Genomic DNA, 20,058 nt, shown 5'->3' on the forward strand with positions numbered 1-20,058 from the left:
CTCGGGCCCGCTGTGCCGCCCTGAGGGGGTCTCCCCGAGGAGTCTCTGCGCGGGCGCCGCCGAGCCCGCCGCCGGCCTACAATTCCCAGCATACCGCGCGCGGAACGGCCCACCGTTTCCCCCTCCCTCCTCCCCGTCGATGCGCGCGGATCGGCAGTTGCCCGTTCGAACCGGCCAATGGCGGCGGGGGTGGTGCCGACTACAGCCAACGGCGATGCGTCTCCCGGGCGGGGCGGGGCCGAGGGGTGGTGCGGCGGACCAATGGGGAGGCGGAGCGGCAGGTATGAGATGGCGGCGGGAGCACCGGCGCCCGGCGGGCGGCGCGGCGGCAGGTAAGAGCGGGCCCCCTCCGTCCCCAGGGACTGGTATCACCTCACCCCCCTCCCCGGGGCGGCGGCGGGGCGCTCTCCCCGGCCCCTCGCCCCGTTACGGGTCGCTGCCCGGTCTGTTGCGGGCACTCCGCACCCGTCCGCAGCCCGCTGCTGGCGGGCGGGCAGGCACCGGCAGGCGCACCTCGGCCTCGGACCGCCCATTGCGGTGCTTCCCCCGACAGCCGGGCTTTCGCCGTCCCTGCTGCGGCGGGGCAGCCGCTCCCCCGGCCGGGGTCCCCCGACCCCCTGGCGGAGGTGTCGCTGCCCGCCGAGCACCCTCGCTCGCCCCGCGGGACGGACCGGGGGGTGGATCGGGGTGGGAAGCCGGGGGCACCTCGGTGCTGCCGTTCCCTCGTCCCCGAGGGTTCAGCGGCTGGGGAGCGCTCCCTGCAGCGTCCCTGTGCTGCATTGCAGGGGAAATACCGCCCGCTCCTCCTGCCAGGGGAGAGATCCCGCTCCGAACCGCCTGCCCTCGGGCGGGGGGACTGCGCCATAGGGGAGGGTGTCCCTGCGCTTCAGTTAGCAAAGATAAGTGCCTGCCTCTCGGTTCTGCCCCTGCTCTGGCGCAGCCGCTCGCTGCCTGCAGAGATACGAGGCGTGCTGTGACTAGGCTGGCTCATTTCTGCAGCCGCAAAGCGAGACCTTATACCGAGCACTTGGCAGTTGCAGGGTTTGGTAGGGTGATGGCACTCTATAGACTTGCTTCGCATCCAGCACTCGTTCTCCCTTGCTTTGTCCACTCTACACGCGTTATTCTTGCTTTCTGAAGACACGTACAATGGCAGCTTCACGTAATTCACCTTTAGCATGTACTTTTATATGCGTAACCATTCTGTGATTGCTGCCAGTAAAATAGTGGAGACTGTAGCAATGAGACACCGCATTGGAATAGTGTTGTCGGATGACTGCTAAAAGGCTGTAATATCCGCCCCCCCCCCCCCCCCCCCCCCCGGCATGTGCAGCATGGAGCTGCAAACTGAGTAACCTTTGAGTGGTAATTCTTGTGGACTTGCAGAATAAATACAGTTGAGATCTGATGCTGCGTATCCAGCCTGATTCACAGTGGTGCTGTCCCATTCTGTGCTGAGTGGGACCTATCCTGATGGCACTTGCTGTGCTAATCTAGGGGTACTGCTGGGTTGGGGCAGAGCATTGCTCTGCAAGGAGGAATGAAGAGATGGTGGTCAGCGTGGCATGTTTGAGCAGGGAGTGCCTAAAATGATAGACCTGGTCAAGGGATGGGTATGCTCTGTGCAGCTGATACTTACAACACTCTTTTGGATAAAGCATTTTAAACGTGGCCTGGATCAGTCCAAATGACTGAATTTATTTGTTACATGCTGACAGTCGTCCTTAGGATGTAATTCCCCAGATCTTTACCCCTCCCCTCCCTCTGCAAGGGATTGTGTTAAAGCAAAGCCTGAAGTACAAGTTTTACTCCAGCGCTTCCTCTCACCCACAGGTAGCGCTAGCAAATCGATCTCTTGCTTTGCAGGTCTATTACCACAAAGACCACAAAGCTTCCTTGGTTTTTTTTGTTTGTTTGTTTAGTTGGTTGGATTTTTAAAGTATGCTCCACGACCGTGCTTTTGCCACTATTTCCTCTCATCTGGAGAGAAGTGCAAGTTAGCTAGTAAAGCTTGCATGCTGTGCGTGTGGTCTTATAGCATGCTGACTTAAAGATTGGAAACGAAAGCTGGTTGTCTTAACCTCCTTACCAAATGTTACTGAACATGACAAAAGATGATTTGTGTGCATCTCTCTTCTGTTTGTGGTCTCTCTAACCTCTGCCTGGCTCTTCGTAACTGAGAATGATGATTGCAGTGCGCCCGAGTGCTCAATTTCAAAAGAGAAACAATTGTCTGATTAATGAATGCATTTAATGTTCAATTCAAGAAGCACCTAAGTGCTTTGCCAGGCACTTAGTGTTCTTGTTGGCCGTTTGATATGGCAAGGGTGGGATGAGGGGAAGGGAAAAAGCCATGGGCCTGGAAGGCAGGATGTGCTGGAAAAAGGCTTCAGGCATATTGCTAAACTGGCTTGATAGAGTGTCACTGCACAACTGGACATCAAGAGCTTACATTGTAAACAGGCAATGAAAGGAGACACAATTGCCATCTATGTTTTACTGCAAATAGGAAAACGTTCACTGTAAACATGACTTAATGGCAAAAAGTCAGTGACTTGCCGAGGGTCATGCAGAAAAAATGGTTGATTCCAGAGTTAAAGCCAAGTCTGAACACATGGCTACTTTTATGCTACTTTTATGCGACGATAGCCTGGAGCAGGGGACAATCTTATTCAAATGTGCACTTTTTCACAGCTCTCACTAAAATCTTTGAGACTTAGACTTGCGTTTAACCCCGTACTCAGTTCAAGCCCTGTCAGGTGCAAGTCCGGACCTGAAATCAACGCTGTGTTGCATTTGCAGCATTTTTGTATGTTTGCACATAACACCCTGTCCTGTTCTCATCCAGGGCCTGGGATGGGCTTGGACAACAGGATCCTTGTTCTGCTACGCTTCAGTTTATTGTCTGTTTGTGTGAAGGGGGAGCATTGCTTGCCCACATAGCCCAAAGCAGCGTCTGGATCTCCTTGCCAGCCTAGTCATTGCCTTGTTGCTGTGTGCACATTTGCATGCATATGAAAATGTCACTGGGCTTCGTTAACACTCCTTTAAAGGTGCCTGGGCGCTCAGTTCAGTCTGAAACTGAAGCGCTGAGTGCTGGACACTGTGCTGGGAAATCAGATTCCTTGTCTTAAAGGTCAACAGTCTTCAGTGTGTGTTGGTTTAATAAGTGGCAGGAACAGATGGGAAGGAGACAGGGCAGCATGGAAATGTTGGCTACTATCTAATGGTTGCACTGAAGTCAAGTTACTCTTGGAAATACTGTCCCTCTGTATGCTGGGTTAGTCTTCTGGTTGCAGCTGAGGCCTTGAATTTTCCACTTGTTTCAGAGTTAGCTCTTTTGGCAGGATCTCATTTTCACTTATTCTTTAGCTGGAGGCAGGAATAGGGAGCCGAGACCCTTTCCTTGGCCTATGCTCTGCTGGGTTCAGGCACAGACCTGCTGTGCTGCTTTTGTGCAGGCTTTCACCAAAATTGTGCTATGATACTGGGGACTGACACTGTGGGTTCCTGTGTTCCCAAGTCATAGGGGTCTTGGAGCCAGCATGGGTTGAGAAATGGGAGGAACTGCAGCCTGGTGGTGTGATAAATTTGGCTGACCCTTTGTTTCAGAGCTTTACGGGTCTGGTGTGTTCCTGGCCTCTCATCCTGATAATGGTTTACACTTACCCTTGTGTCTGACAAGCATTGGGCCCTTTTCTCCAAGGTGCAACAGTCTCACTCCCTGGCTCTTGGCCTTTCTCACCTCTATGCTAGGTAATTGCAATTAAGCTATCTAGAGTTTCCTTATAATTTTTTTCAGAAACTGTAGATAGTAGGGAATGTGATAAGCTGCTTAAATAATTGCTTGCCAGCTGCCTTATGAGAACTTCTAATGTGTTTGCTTTTGGACTATAAAGCTCTAATAATTTGGAGTCCAGCCAAAAGATCCTTTCTTCTCGAGTGGTAATGTGGCAGCTCTGATTTTCAGAGGCAGGAGGTTCTCGGGGGACCCAGCATTAGTTTCCCTTTTTGTTTTTCTGGAGCTCAGACTCAAGGTTGAAAAGTAGCTTTATGGTTTGGGAGTTCCATATTGGCATTCCTACAGCCCTGCTCGTGAGCTGTCGTATAGCAGGAGACAAGCATGCTACGGCTGGCTGTGCCTTGGAGAGCAGCAAGCGTTTTAGGGAACATCCTTCACAAGCTCTCAGGGGTGGCTGGAGCTCTCCTCTCACGCACGTGCCACTCCGCATCCTCCTGAGCGGCCCCTGGAGCAGCTCCCTGGGCTCTGCAGAGAAACCGGGTGAATCCAGACAGAGATGACCTGTCAGGCGGGATGGGAAGAGAAGCAGTTTCTGATCAGTATGGGAGAGTTGCATAAAGTGACAGTATAGGTTATTGTCATGTGAATTCTGGCATATGTGTACAATATTCCAGTTTTTGATACCCTAGCCTGCCCAAATCCCCTTCAAAAGCACTAGGCCCCCATTCTGTTCAGTTTGGTGAGTTAATTGGGCTGCTTTGTGCATCTCTGTCTCTCTGGTACTGCATGCTGTGCTGCTCTGTGTCTGGCCCAGCCTGTTTATCTGTGTGCCTCAGCAGCCCTGACCAGATGTCACCAGCTTATTTAAATGCTGGCATGCATCCAGGTGTGCCTCATTTCAATTCCAGCTTGTGCGAGTTTACACATCTGGAACATGGGATGTGGCCTCTGACATACTCAGTGGTGTCTGCAGAGGATTGCTGATGAGAAGGGATTTTATGTGCTCTCATGCTTTGCAAACACCACCATGATGCAAAATACAGATGTAAGTGTGCAGCTTGCCCATTGCACCTCCAGAGCGAAGGAGTGTTGTAGAATTACAAAAGTGTAACGAACAAAAACAAGAGTTGTGACTTCCAGAGTACCTTTGTTCTCTGTATTTGCCAGGCTGTGACCACAAAATCTCACCCAACAGTACTGTTGGGAGCTGGCTGTGGGTCCTGACCCAGGTCTTCGTATCCCCTTGGTCCAGAAAAAACAGCAGCAGCCAAGTGAACCTGTGAGTGCCATGGCGCACTATACTCAAATTGCAACACTTTGCTCGAGCGCTGACAGTTGATGGATGGCATTCCTGAATGTGTTCTGGGCACCAGTTGGTGCTACCAATTTTGGGTGATTATCATCCCGTGGGAGGGCTGGAGGAAAACATCCTTCCTTCCTTACTGGGTTGCTCTGAGTTCCCAGACTAGTTGCTACAATAGCTTGTTAATTTTGCTGTGCTGTTTTTGTGTGATTGCTGGTGGTTTTTTTTGTTGTTGTTGTTTTTTAATGTTAGAAGTAAACCTGATTGCTGTGGGGCTCCTCTTTATAGATGGTAATTCTGCTCTGACCTGGACACTGGCTTGGAGCTACTGGACTGAGAAGCATCTACATGGTGTATCTTTGCTAGTCTCTGAACTGCATTTTTCCCTGCCTCTGAAGGATGCCCTAGGGCTCTTATCTTCAAGTGTAAGGGCAGCAATCAGAGGTGCGTGCACCAATTTCTGAGTGCTAGAGGCTAAAGAGGTAAAGGTAGGACTGGGCCATGCCTCTTATTAACTTCCAGTACACTCAAAATGGGGAAGTAAAGAAGTTAAAGACATTTTAAAATGAGGAGAGTGAGGGAATGCTATCATTGTTTGCAGTGGGAAAGTACCCATTGGCATGCTTTGGGGATATAGCAGACACCTGCGGACCTTGCAGTCCACCCAGCTAAGGACCAAACAGGCAAAAGTGGGAAGACACTTCCTACCTGGGATCTGGATGAAGTTGAACAGCAGTCAGTTGGCAAGAGTCCATGGACAGATGTTCAGTAAGGAATTTTAGATTACACAAGAAAAGTGTTAGGGTCTATGGGAAGAGGAGGTGTCCCTGCAGTTCGTTAGACTCATAGTCAAAGGTCATGGTGGGGAATTCTGCAGTGCATGGGGAGAAAAGGCCCGAAATCCCTGTCCTAGACAAGGAACACAGCATTCTGGGCAGATAACACCTGGCCCCAGAGGGTACCTCAGATCTATAGCATGTTGTTCACAAAGAAAATGTCTTAAATTAGTAAAATAAAGCAAAAAAGATGCATTGTTTTGTCATAACTATATGACTGGGGCAGGGAAAATACATCAATACAGTTTCTATAGGGACTAGCCCCAGACCCTGGTGACCTTCTTCCGAAGGAGGCAGCACGCCTGTCCGGCATGTTCTGGGTGGTGGGAAGTGGCTGCAGGGCTTCCTCAGGCTGCGACCCTCCCACCCTGCTTTGGGGGTCCAGATGTGGCCACACAGTACCCTGCAGTGCTGTCAGGCTCCTCCGGCTACCCAGCACTGCTGCTGGCCTGTTGTCTCTGCCTCGTCAGCGGCTCCCAGCCAGCGCCTGGAGCTCAGCTCTTCCCTCCTCAGCCCCACATCCCAGCCGTCCCTGCCTGATAGCTTTCAAACCAGCTTCTTTGTGCTCAGTCCCATGTTGCCCCTCATGCAGAAGCTGGATTTCTTCTAAATATCTGCAGTGTGACCTGATTATTTTTCCTGTCCTTCCTCGCTCTCCTTTTTAATAGTGTCTACAGAAAAGCTGGCAGAGTTCAGTTATATCAGTCGTGCTGACTGATAGTGCTGCCTCTTCTCTTGGGATTCCTCCTCTTTTCTGTCCCTCCAGCATTCATTTCAGATTTAGCTATCAGCCCTCTAAAGACAGGGTATTGCCTTTGTTCTCTGTTTGTACAGCATGGAGCACAGTGGAGTCCCCAGCTGTGACCAAGGTTCCCAATGCCACAGTGATAAAAGTGAATAGATCAGTAACGAGAAGAGGCAGCTGCTGCCATCTAAAAAGATTCAGTTTTGGTGCTGGTTTCAGTGAGATCAGGATTGGATCTAAGGCTCCTTTTCTATTGCTGCTCCCAGTAGGGGTTTATATTAAAATAAAGACATAAACTTTAGACTGCATTGAAAGTCATGAAAATTGGAGCAGCATTGCTATTTAATGCTGTTAGACTGTGTTATTCTGATGTTAAGGCAGACATATGAGCTTGCAGATCTTTAATGTGAAACTACTGGGTTTCTGGTGGTAGCTGTGTTTCTGCATTTTTTACAGTCTTGGGTAGGAGGCTGAGCTGTTGCACAACGTGGGATCATCCAGAGCTGTGGTGGTGGTGCTGGGAAAGAGACTTGGTGAGGAGCACCGCGGTGAACATGTGGTTCCTCTCTAAGGTGCCTCTTAGTTCTTTTCCTTCTTCTAGCACTAGAAGGCATCTGGATGCTCTGATGTTGTGGTGATGGCTGATTGAAGTACTGCTTTGTTGACTTTAAAATATTCCAGTGGCTATTACTAAAGATATCATGAAAGAATTCACTGAGGTCAAACTTGAGAAATTTCATGCTGAAATGTAAATTTCTTGATGTTTCACATATATCAAGCTGCCTTGCTACTGCAGTTTTCTTTGACACTGGCAATACGTTGCGTTTTCAGTTTCTTCCAAAGCACGCTTCCCCTCCTGCCCCCTTCCAACTCTTTTATCCTCCCAGATAGGTCCCTCTCCAGGTTCACATCACAGATGTGCACCTTATGTTGCCAATGTCTGCTTTGAGTCCTTTACTGAGACCGAATTTGAATTCATAGATTATAGCAGTGACTTGGATATCCAATTTACCCGATGGCCAAAAGATGGCCAGGTATAACGTTAGTTCCAGGTTGTCCAGCACAGGCTGCCATCACATAATAGCAGCTTTCTTCCCCAGCTCCTTGCTGTTTAAATTGTATATTATTATCTGGTTCCCATAGCCAAAAGGCTGAATCACTCTGTGTTAGCTGTTTAAATGTGAAGAAAGCAAAGCACAAATTAAAAAGGCAGTGTTAGCTAGCATGGCTTACTTGTATTAAGTCTGGAGACAGTAGACAAGGATCGGCATCCACTGTGCTATGCACTGTGTACTCATCACAAAAGGATTCTGCCCCTAAAGACCTTATGAGTATAACCCTAGGCAAAAATTGCTGCATGTTTTTCTTGACGTTTTTCAGAGGCAAATCAGGCATCCTATGAAGAGTTACTGTGTCAAATCTGAGGCCTGAATGTGATCTTTGTTACGCTATCTTACAAGAATGTCAGTCTGAAGTACAGTCCTCAAAGCAACCTTAACTGTGAAGTCACTTCTAAGGTCTCCGCAGTCCATTCCCATTAGACTACTTCTAATTTTTTTTTTTTTTTTTTTTTTAATCTAGGAAATAATTTGTCTTCTGGTCCTTTTGTACTTAAAATGATTCCACATAATTCCAGTGTGGTTCTTTCATCTCTTTGCAAAATCTGGGATGGCTCCTATCTGGCTCTGGAAATACTGTCTTCAGACATCCTAGTTAATTGATTCCTTACTCTGGCACAACATAGGAAACGATGCTACTTCTCTCTCTCTGGGGAAATACGAGCCCGTGAGCATCTGTCCCGTCTCCCTTTGTGCTTAGCGAGGCAAAGAATTGCTCACATTTTGTGTTCTTTAGCACTGCCTGCTTATCACCATGCTCTCAGTATTTGGTAGCAGACTGGCTCTTTCTCATAGTCTATAAAGATTTTGTTATTAAAGAGGGAGATTTTCTTCTATTATCTGCCTTATTTTCAAAAGATTTTTAATCCTTTTACTCCTGTGTGGTTAAACTTGCCTACTGTGGTGTGTCTGAAGTGTTAGCTCCCTAGTGACGACACACAAAGTGTGTGTAAAATGGCACTGGAGATGGGTTTTGCCCACCGAATTAGGTATATCCGGCTCCTCTGAAATCTGCAGGCTCCAGTGTTTCTACTTTCCCAGCTAGACAAACACAGCTAATGCCTTGCCCCAAAGGTACCTTTTCCTTTTCTTTCTTGCTTACTTGTGCTCTCCTTACGCTCTATTTCGTGTTGCTTGAACCTGTTTCTGCCTTCAAGTGGGTGGAGTTAGAACAATATAAAATCTGTAAAAGCCACTAAAACAGTTAGGTCTTACCTATCTGAATGCAAGCTTGCTGCCACATGACCTAATCCGCCTGCTTGCACAGCTCTTGCACCACAGGTTTAATCACCAGGTTTTGCCAGTTAAAGGTCTCATTTTTGTCCTAGTTTCCAAGGCATTTCCCTGGCCTGGATCTAGTTACCTTAGGGATTAATTGATCCATCATGATTTTGACCTCCTGCACCATCCACTCCCCATGAAATGATGGGGCTGTCATGCCTGAAGCAAGAACGTTGTGTGTGACAGACAGCTTTCTTTGTGACTTGGCTGGGATCACAGGCTTCGCTTCTAAAAGATACTAGAATGGCAAGAATCTCAGCACAATATAGGACCCATTTTTTTTAATCTGCTGTCTTAATCACAACCCTATTAGTACAAGGTTTTATTATTCATTGGGTTTTGATTTTATTCATGGGATTGGGGAGGAAGCTATTTATTCCTTTATTTTATCGTCTTTTGACGTGTTGTAAAGCAATCTGAGATCACAGCATATAGAAAATATAACTCTGTAGTTGCAAGCAAAGCAAAAAAAAAAAAGCAATAAGCTCTCTGAATACATGTTTGTCTCCCCTTTGCTGCTGTTATATAAACTGTGAGTGTAGGTAGAGTACATCCATCTTCCTTTTTTAACGTGAAAACAGCAGATGGGGCACATGGCTTTTTCTGAAGGTTATAGTGTGTGCAGCAGTGAGGATTGGCAGCGTTATTGTGTGTAAAGCCAGTGGGGGCTTTATCTTTGCTCAGAAATAGGGGTTTGCTTCACATTTCCATTTGGATTAGCAATAATGATACAAAGGCAAATTTTCTGTGCGAGGAAGAGCTGTTAATAAAGTGACCTTTCAAAATTAAGTAGCTCATTGAAGTGCCATACCACAATAAGAGTATACAAGGCTGGTCCCAGCTGTGGCAGGCAGCGAAACTGGATGGGAATCCAGAGAAACGTGGAATGGGAAGCCTGAAGTGGATGAACGGCACATGGTGGCACAGTAATGGTAGCAAAGAGCAACGGCCAGGTGCTGTGTCCAGCTCTGGAGGGGTCAGCCTACGTGCTTTGTCTCTGAAAGGATCTAAAATTGTGTAAGGCAGGGGCAGAGAGTGTTTCTAGCAAGGTTTCTGGGCATGGGGTTGTACAGTTAAGGGACTCGGCTATTGTCCTGCCAGTGCCATAACATCAGTTGTGCTTGGATGCTGTTGGGAATGTGTTTGCATGGCTTTACTCATGGTAAACACAGGGTAGATTTGGGGCTATTTTGTGGATTCCTCTTGGATACAGGTGGAGAGCACTTAATACCATGCTGGTCCTAATTCAAAACCCTGGTTTCTATGTAGGAATTATTTGCCGTTCAACTCCAGCTACGCAGCTTTTGGCAAGAGACATGAATCAATTTGTCCAGCTTTTCTTTTCTGTTTTGTCTCTGTGTGAAGGCTGATGCCCAGTGTGTGCCAAGGGGGCCTTTCAGACCCAATAATGCGCCCTTGTGTCTCGTAGCATGCGTGGAATTTGCATAGGCTGTACTGGGACAGGCAGGTTTCTTTTGTTGCTGGAAACAAGGAGCAAGTTCTTTTCCCTGTCTCTGCTTCCTAATGCCTCTCCAAAAGCTCTCAGCACTCATGTAAGAAATTTACTTTTTTCTATTTATTTTTGCATTAAATGTTGTTAAACGTTGTGTGACTTGTAACAATGGCTGTGCAGAGAAGTCATGTCAGTCAGTTCTAGTTGACAAAATTGTTTAATTTTCTTTCTCTGAATCTAGATATCTAGTTGTCAGAGGGAGCAGATAATCTGTGATGCTTGATGTAACTGCTGCAAAGTATTTGCATATCTTCTCTGTGGGGAAACAAAACTGCTAGTGAGTGAATAACAGTGCACGGATCATTGCAGGCAGGGTCACTGGGCCTATACACTTGCTATTAACCCTTCTCAGGATCTGTATTGCCACGGAATGAGTTGTCATGGGTTTCAGGCAGAGGGCTTGCTCCACGTTATGGGCAGAGCTGGCACTTGTTTGTGCATTGTAGCCCTGTGCAATGAAATGCGAATATGATCAGATCGATTGGCAGTTGCTTTTTGGCAGCCGATAGCAAGTTGCTGCATTTCGGTCTTGATTTATTGCAGATAATAAACTGCTGAAAAATAGGCTGGGAGGTGCTCAGAAAAATATGGCCCCCATTTGGAGTTGGCAGCATGCTTTGCTAGGCCACTCTGAGCCATGCAGCTGGGAGCCTTTAAGAGCTTTCTAAAATTTTAGATGACCTGGCAGATTGCCTTGTAGTCTGCCGTGCAGACCTTCCTCCTCTCCATCCTCTTGAAGGAGTCTTTGACATGTGTGGAGAGCAGTGGCAAGGGGAGAGGGTTTCGTGTGGATTCTCACGATGCAAGTGTTGCTGAGAGTCTGGTTTTCTCTGATTTTCAGCAAGTATCTTTCTCCTTGTGGAGTCTGAGTCCCGGCTTTTATTCTTTTATTTTGATCACGCATCCTGGAAAATCACGCCAAGATGGTCTTGCAGGTCAAAGATGTACAGCAGTAGCTCAGATAACTCTTGGGTTCACAGATACTACATGGAGGCGGGCTGGAGTTCAGGTGACTTGCCAGCATGTGCTTTGATGTCCTCCCCTTCGTTAGCTAATGTCGATTTACATCAGAACAAGAAGTTGCTGAGATCTCTGAACTAGTAGCAGAAGTGCTCTGTTAATTGAACCAATGGATGTAAGGTCCAGGGGGCTGCAAATGCTTTTGCTGGCAGGCATGCTGAGCAGTGAGCACAGATGCCCAGCGTGGTCCGAACATGGTGATGTGGCCTCCACCCCCTCAGCAGAGAGGAGAGGAAGGTCAAGGTGCTCCAGTCTTCTGTGGGAAAGTCTGTTTTGGAGGGAAAGCCTTTGGTGGCCTCAGGGGTGACTGGCAGAGCATGTGCTTTTCCCCAGGTGCCACACCATACCTAAGGGACTGATGTGATCCCTGGTGCAGGAATGCAGCATTTCTGTTACCTGTGCACTTGGCAGCTGCTGTTGGAAAATGGTGTTCAGTGAGAGCTCACAGCTGAGGAGGGATGTTGAAAAAGTGGAAAGGAAAGTAATATATAAGACCCCAAGAATGGTTAAAGGACTGGGGAATGTCCTGCAGTGAAAGCACGCAGTGTGTGCAAGCTGGGTGGGTAGGCAGCCTCCACACAGAGCCCTGGAAGAACTGGCACACCAACTTGCAGGTCCAGGCCAGCACTTTGTAGCCAAGTATGACATTGGGGCAGTAGCTTGTGACTGGAGAATAATGACGCTAATCCTCACTTAAGTAAAAGAGGGACAGGAGAAGCAAGCTAGGTAACTCTAGCCTGTGGGCTTGACTTCAGAAGTGTGCAAGTGTTTGAAACAGTGGTGGGAAGATGGTAATAGAAAACCTAGAGGTAGATGGAAACTGGGATAAGCTTTAAGTGTGAGCATTAAGAACGCTGATTAACCTGAGATATCTCTTTGATAACTCTTTATTTTTATTTTAGACATGGTAAATGTAGCTTACCTAACCTCTGGTAGGGCTAAGTATCTGTTATAGATAACCCTTAGCAGACCAGTGTCTCAGGTGCACCCCTTTTCCCATGCCATGTGAGAAGCTATGAAATGGGGAAAGTAGGCATCAGTAAAGGATGGGGAATTTGGATAAAGTTCAGCCTGAAGAAGAGGCAAGAACTGGCTAAGATGAAAAGAGATGTTCTAGGAGAAAGGTTACTAGGGGTTCCTCAAGGACTGATCTGGCATGGCTTGTGCTAATACTGATGAGTTCACGCTCGCTCCAGACTTGCTCCAGAGTGCATAGCTGGGCAGTTATTGTAGCTGGCAGAGAGCAGTAACCAAAGAGTTGGCAGCTTGTCACCTGGGAGCATTTGACCACATCCCTAGCAGAACTGTTGGTCAGTATTATTGCATGTTTATGATCTTAAAGTCCTAAGGCATGGGAACTATCTATTTGTTGATAGGAAAGTAGGGATGACAGAATGGCAGTGGGAATTGATGAGTATAAGCTGCCCATGAAAAAAATTTAGATTGGGATTTAGACTTTCAGGCCACTGGGAGTGAATTTCTGGGGAGGAAGGGGAGACAGAACCAAACTTATTTATGACTGAGTGGTAAGTTAATGTAAAATATCTGCCTGAACAAGTAGGATGTAGATACAGTGAAAGTTTTAGTTGGGTGTTGCCATGTATTGCATATGTTACCATCACGCTATGGAGTGCTAGTCTTGGGCTGTGTTGTACAAACAGGCCAGGAATGTTTTTGCTCCAAAGGGAAATGTAACTGTGCTGTGCTGAATGTTCACCAAAGACAGACAGTGCTGTTGGTGTAAACTGGTAGCTCCTGTGTCAGCAGATGTCTCCTTCAGGGCAGACCAGCTGGCTGTAAAAAAACAAAGCAATGAGGAGTTACTGTATTACTTTTTTTTCCCTCCTTCCTTTTTTTCAGTGATGCCATCTGCAATTTTGTCATCTGCAATGACTCCTCCCTCCGCAGCCAGCCGATCATCTTCAATCCCGACTTCTTTGTGGAAAAGCTGCGCCATGAAAAACCAGAGGTGTTCACTGAGCTTGTTGTCAGCAACATTACCAGGCTCATTGACTTGCCTGGGGCAGAGCTGGCCCAGCTAATGGGAGAGGAGGACCCAAAGCTGCCTGGGGCAAACAGCACAGCCTCTGGATTTTTTCGTTCTCTGATGTCTCTGAAGCGCAAGGGTGAGTATGGCATGATGTCTGGTGCCCACCTTTAGGGTGATGCTGACTGTCATTATCTGTTACATGCAGTTTACAAAACTTTCAGTGTAGGCCTGTTGTTTTGAGCTTGAGTTGAATGCTTAATACTATAGGTTTGTAATCCCTGGGCTTGCCACCTCGAGAAGGAGCACAACGGAGACCAGGAGGTTCATCCAGGAAATGCCCTGCCACTTCTAGAGTACCCTCTTCTGGGGATTATTGCTGTGGTTTATGTCAGGTTGGCCTCAGTGGGTTAGCTGCTCACTGTGCTGCTGCTCAGTGCAGCACACACCATGGAGATATAGCTTTGGTCCCCAAGCGTTTCTGGTCCGGCTCTGTGGATAGCACTGAGCTGGAGAGGGGTGCCTGAACAAGCTGCAGGTTTTTCCAATTCACACCAAGGTGTCCTCATCTCTCTGCTAGTTTGTGTCCATGGTAGTCCATGCTCTGTTTTCCTTAGCTCATTAGCTTTCTTGATAAGTGATGGAATATCAGTAAAGGCTGAGAGCATCAGGTTCCACATAGAACAATAATGCCCAGGTTTTCCAGGCCACTGACTTCACTCAGGGCCCACTGTCTCCTCCAGTTGCTGTCCCAAGGTCTAGTCTGTGCAGCTGAGAAATCTGTAAGCATCTCCCATCCAAATGGCAGTGCCACTCTGATCCACATCCCAATCCAGTGAGTCAGTGACAAAGCTCTGCAGGCTGACTGCTCAAGCCCAGATTCAACCCTGGGAGATGACATTTTTTTCTTTCTCTGAGACATGCATTCAGCTGGAGTTTTCTTCTGGTAAACTGACAATTCTTATCTTCTTTTTAAAGTTCAGCTGTCTTGGTTATGAAACAGTAGCCCCAGGCCCCTTCTCAGAAGTCTGAGATTTGCTTTTGAGCACAGTTGTGCTCAGATCCTCTCCTCTTCACTGGCTGCCATTTACCACTCTGTTTTGTTGTAACTAAAAGGGTGTTCTAGGTGTATGTGTGCCTTCTCCCACCTCTGCCCACACTCAAGGGGAGCCTGGTTCTCCTGATAAGTTCAGTTAAACCTTCTCACTCGTCTAGACAGAAACTGCCTCCATCTGGGCACCTCTCACATCCCTTGTCAGTTCTGGTTTCCTAGCTAGACTGGCTGTCTGCTGGCAGAGAAGCTGTGGGTAGCTGTCTTCAGATGTTGGCAGCCTGAGGTTGAACACTTCTAATTAGTCTTCCCCTTCCTTTGAGCAATTCTGCTATTGTGAGTATCTCCGAGAAGGGAGCTATTGCTATGTCCTACTATGGTGCTTTTTTGTCTTTAACCTTTATATAGTTTCTCTAAGTGTTTCTGATTCTACCAAACCTATTCCTCCGTTGTATTTCATAAGGATAAGCTCTGCAACCCCACTGTTCAGGCTCAATTATCTTGTGCTGGCTTCAGCCCTCCACTCCTGGCTCACCCAGTGGGAACCCTGGTAGATACACTCACCCTGGGCTGGACAGCACTGCAGGGGAAAATCAAGTACTGCAAATCAAGTCCTTTAGCATACTTAGGTGAGAATTATTAAATATTGCCATGACTTAACCTTGCTGCTCCATAATAACAGGTCTTCATGCTGCTCCCAAACTGCAGTTAGACTGTGCTTATTATACCTGCTATTGCTCCTGCCTCTGTTCCAGGAGAGTAGCAGGACACCTTAAATTCAGACACTTGCCACTTGACAAACAGAAGCGAGTGAGTAACCGAGTTGAAAGTGTTTTCTTAGTGTGTATGGAAACTTCCATGTTCTTGTCAAAACCTTCTAGCAGGGGCTTGTGAGCCTTCTCTAGCTTGTTTTTTAAAAATTATCTGTACCCTGCTGGAGCACTGCTTTTATCACACATGACATCTCCTGCTAGCGCTCTTCCCCAAGAGCTCCGCCTTCCCCCATTCAGAGGTCTCCATGGCCATGTGTCTCACTACAGCTACAGCTAGCAGATGTTTCCAAGTCTGCTGGCTGCACTCCCAGGCTGCAATGGCAGTGTCTCTCTGCATTGACAGGCACTGTCTGTGAACTCCTTGGCCAAACTCTGAGAAAAAGAAGTTTGTGCCTACAGAGAAAATCAGTTTCATGTACTGTGTGTTTCATCTTGGAGCCATAATTTGTTTTTCTTCGCATTATAGACCAGCTAGAACAAACGGGTTTTATTTCTTCAAAGCCAGAGGCCAAGGACCATAGATCTCAGAGCTGATCAAACTGCAAATACTTACAACAATGAGCATCAGGAAACTCAATCTCATGCTGCTTCTTAGTTTGAGAAGCAATTGTACAATAACATCTGAGCCTTCGTAACTCAGCATCCATTCTCCAGACACATCTTTTAAGTTTCTTTGAGAATCAAATTCTCATTCAGATATCAACTTCTGACTTCAAAAGTAAATTGAATTTTTCAGGCCCTGCATGTCTCAAGAAGATGTATTTTCCTCTTTTCTTCTTGGCCACTATTAATGCTATCTGTTGAATGTCTAATGAGTTTAGTTTTCTTCAAGGACAAGAATCTTTCGCCAACTGTTCTCTCCCTTTGCACTCAAGCCTTTCAGATTTTATGTGTGGATCAAGAGGTCACATTGCCCTCCTTTCTCCTGCAAGACTGAAGCATGCACTTTATCAGAGGGAGGTCAGAAAGTTCCTGATTTAACAGGAGGCTGGAGTTCCTGGTGGCTTACCATCTATTTCAGAAGCCCTGGAAGAAAGTGGAACATTCTTCAGGTGGAATAAATTTAGTTGTACAGGACGGCTGTTAGAGAAGTGCATAGGGCTAACCAGGTCTTTCCCACATACTGTGAGCATCAACACCACAGAACAGTAAGATCTGTGGTACAACAGACCAAAAGCTAGTAAAATCAAAACATGCTATGAAGGGGAAAAAAAAGGCAGGAGAAAGCTTGAGGGGGAGATAACTTTTATCAGACCAGCCAATGCACTGCTTGGATTGCTGGGCTATCAGCTGTAACAATGAGGAGGGAAATCTTCAGCCACAGAGAGGTGGGGTGCAAATGCCCAGCTTGCCCTCAGAAGTGGCCCATGCTCCTGGCAGTCTGGTCATGGAGAAGGGAGGAATATGCTTTTCTTAAATCTGTTGGCTCTTTGAAGCCTAAGTGCAAGGGTGGGATGAACCAGCTCTGTACCTGATTCCAGTTCTCAGTCCCAGTCAGCATGCTGTGGTATAGTCTATCCAGCATCTTGTTTCTAGCTGCAGTCAAAAACCTACATGCATCTGAGGGAAGAAGCTGTGCTCAGGGCTCTGGTTGCTGCCAGTGAAGCCCCTGGGAGTTGCCTCAGCTTTCTGAGGGACAGAGCATGCTGCCTGTGTGTATCTGGTGGAAAAAGTCATTCACCAGCAAGACTGCATTTATTAGAAAATACTGTCCTGCTGGATAACCACTGTCTTACCTGGGAAGTCCCTCTCTGGACAAGAACCGTTTTCTGTATTGGTTCAACAAGTACCTTTCAGTTAAATGGGCTTCTCATCTAATGTTTCCTCCCATGCAAGGATCACCTTCCTTTCAGCTCAGTTGCTTCTATCTTCTTTTGGAGCTGTAGCCTGTGTTATTTACTGGAGCTCTGGAGCTGGCAGCTCATGCCCAATCTGTAACAGCCCCATGAGATGAAAGCAAACTCCAGGAGTGAGAGGAGCTGTCAGTGCTCCAAATGGAGAAGGGCCCAGTTCATTGCTTTGCTGCTCTCTCTCTCTTTTTTTTTTTTTTTTTTTTTTTTTTTTTTTTTATTCTCAATAGTTCTTCCTTGTTCAGCCTTCATACTTTACTGTACTCAGGCCAGGGCAGCTGACATGGAAGAGGGATTCACTGGGATCAGGGAATTCCAGGGATTACCTATCCCTGAAAAGGAGGCCAGTGTGAGCCAGTCAGATCACGTCTGTTCTCTCCAGTGGTGCTTGTTCCCCTCTCCCACAGTCACATAGCTGGACCTCTTCTTTCTGCTCCACTCCATGTCAAGCCACAGTGAGGATTAATCTGGACTTTCCTTCCCAGGTGTGAAGTGTGCCAATGTGGCAGACATCTAGGCAGTCCAAGCTGTCACATCTGCCCTTCCTATTTGCTGTTTCCATAAGGTCCAGGCTTGCAGATGATATGCCCTTTAAAACTGAAACATCTGTTCTGGTGTTGTTTTCTTTTCAAGAGCTAGAGAATGTTTGCTTTAGCTGATAACTGTAATTAAGCTGAGGTAAGAAGCGAAGCCCTCGTAAGTACAGCATGGTGAGATGAAGTGACCTATTTGGGAGTGCTTGTGATATCTCACATCCGTGGAAGTCCTTGTGACCTTCACCCTTAGCATTTTAGGGCACTGGTCTTTGCATCCTGAGATCCTGTTCTTTGGTGACCAGTCATGTCTGTGGCTGTTGGGTTCTGAGCTGCCTGAAGACATTATCTTCTGTTCTGCAGATAAAGGGGTGGTGTTTGGCTCACCGCTGACAGAAGAAGGCATTGCACAGGTTTCCCAGCTAATCGAGTATCTGCACAAAAGTAAGTCACTCTGTCTTGCTGTCTTCCTGTCCCAGAGGGTATCTGTCTGGCCCACCTCAGGTCTCTGGTGCAGAGTGAAAAGCTCTGAGCTCTCCAGCAGCGGGAGTTTGAGGCTGCACTAGGCAACTGTTCCCCAGAATTGCCTAGCAGATGTGTTATTCTCTTTCCCTCTGTGCATGGACTTTTTCTACTGATGGGAGCCAGCTTGAAGTCGTGTCTCTGAATGCAGTTCACTGAGGTTTGCTGTCAAACTCTGGAAAGGGGAGGGAACTGCTTTAGTAAGAAAATGGGAATCAGCCTCTGATTAATTGGTGGCCTTTTTTCTCCCCTCTGCCAAGCAGATCTAAGAGCAGAAGGCTTGTTTCGGGTGCCAGGCAACAGCATCAGGCAACAGATCCTAAAGGATGCTCTGAACAGCGGTACAGATATTGACCTGGACTCTGGGGAGTTTCATTCCAATGATGTGGCCACCCTGCTTAAGATGTTCCTAGGTGAATTACCAGAGCCGCTGCTGACACACAAGCACTTCCATGCCCATCTCAAAATTGCAGGTGAGTGAGCAGTAAGAGGCAGTGATGAGCAGAGGGAATAGAACTAGCCTCCTAGAAAGCTGGTAATGCTACAGAGCCACACGCTAGGCTGCAAAAGTGTAATCCTTAAAGGTAGGGTAAGAAGGAATCTTCCTGCCATCTCAGCCTAATGGTGGAAGGACTGGAGCTGAAAATCCTAAGGAATCAGACCAAGTCTCTCTAGCTCAGTCTTATCTCTCCAGCAATAAACAGATACCTATGGGAGTGGAGCCTGTGTTGGTAACCTGGATTTCCATCTGGTTTAAGTCTGGGGGTCTCCTGTGTGAGGTGTGATTTCTATGTACTTAATAACTGTTACTGAACTACCTTCTGTGAACTCCCTCCATCTCGCCTTCAACCCATCACAACTCTTATCAACTGTGTTGTCCTGTGAGATGAATACCACAGATTAACACATCAGGTTGGGAGCTGGGGGGAGAGAGATGGAGGGCCAAGAACTGTGCAGGAGTTTGGAGATCTGCATATGAAGAGGAAGGTGTAAGTGGTTGCAATAGGCCTGCTGTTAAGGAAGGTAATGCATGTCATTGATGTTTTGCCTTGTGATTTGGCAGACTTGACCCTGTTTGATGAGAAGGGGAATAAGACCAGCACTCCAGACAAAGAGCGCCAAATTGAAGCCCTCCAGCTGCTCTTTTTGATCCTTCCTGCGCCCAACCGCAGTCTGCTCAAACTGCTGCTAGACTTGCTCTACCAGACCGCCAAGAAGCAAGACAAGAACAAGATGTCTGCCCACAATCTTGCCCTGATGTTTGCACCCCACATTCTATGGCCCAGAAATGTGAGCAATGCCTCAGTATCTGCGGGTGGGATATTGCAAGGTAGAAAGCAGAGGCTTGGCAGGCCTACAGTGGAAGAACCAAGACGGGAAGATTAAGTATTGATACAGTGATGTGAGGGTTGGAGGCTGGGATGGTGAGGTGGACCTTCCTGGCAGGACTCAGTCCTAGTGTTCAGCCCAGACCTGCCGTAGGTCTCATTTGCAACTGATGCTTCATCTTTTTCAGTAAAATTGAAAGCACAGCAGAGTCCTGATTCTTTTAAGGAGGACTACTCCAGACAAACCTTGCAGATCTCTGCAAGGTTTCTTGTGCTGCTGGTGAACTATTTGGCCCCAAACTTGTCTAGTTCTCCTCCTCTCGGAGCAGCTTTGGCTCTGTGAGCTCTGCCTCCTCATCTCCTCAGAGCAGGTCTCCTGCTGAGGCACTATGTGTGCCTATGTCCCAGAGACAGCAAGGGCAGCAGAGACCCTTCCTCCTTCTAACTGCTGCACCT

The 20,058-nt window shown here is 47.4% G+C and overlaps 1 protein-coding gene across 2 annotated transcripts in view; it reads left to right on the forward strand.

Moving 5' to 3' along the window:
- Positions 1-274: 274 nt before the first annotated feature.
- Positions 275-20,058, forward strand: part of ARHGAP19 (Rho GTPase activating protein 19) — a 28,310-nt gene continuing 8,526 nt past the window's right edge. Inside the window, exons 1-5 of one of the 2 annotated variants that reach the window (XM_049811238.1) lie at positions 275-332; positions 13,419-13,684; positions 18,116-18,196; positions 18,538-18,747; positions 19,338-19,564. In XM_049811238.1, coding sequence (XP_049667195.1) covers positions 289-332; positions 13,419-13,684; positions 18,116-18,196; positions 18,538-18,747; positions 19,338-19,564 — 828 coding nt within the window. In that variant the 5' untranslated portion in view covers positions 275-288. Of the gene's footprint in view, positions 333-10,515; positions 10,579-13,418; positions 13,685-18,115; positions 18,197-18,537; positions 18,748-19,337; positions 19,565-20,058 lie in introns of those variants that run through there. The other variant, XM_049811239.1, reaches the window with a different exon arrangement.

The sequence above is a fragment of the Accipiter gentilis genome, chromosome 9 (genome assembly GCF_929443795.1).
Source record: "Accipiter gentilis chromosome 9, bAccGen1.1, whole genome shotgun sequence".
NCBI lineage: Eukaryota > Metazoa > Chordata > Aves > Accipitriformes > Accipitridae > Astur > Astur gentilis.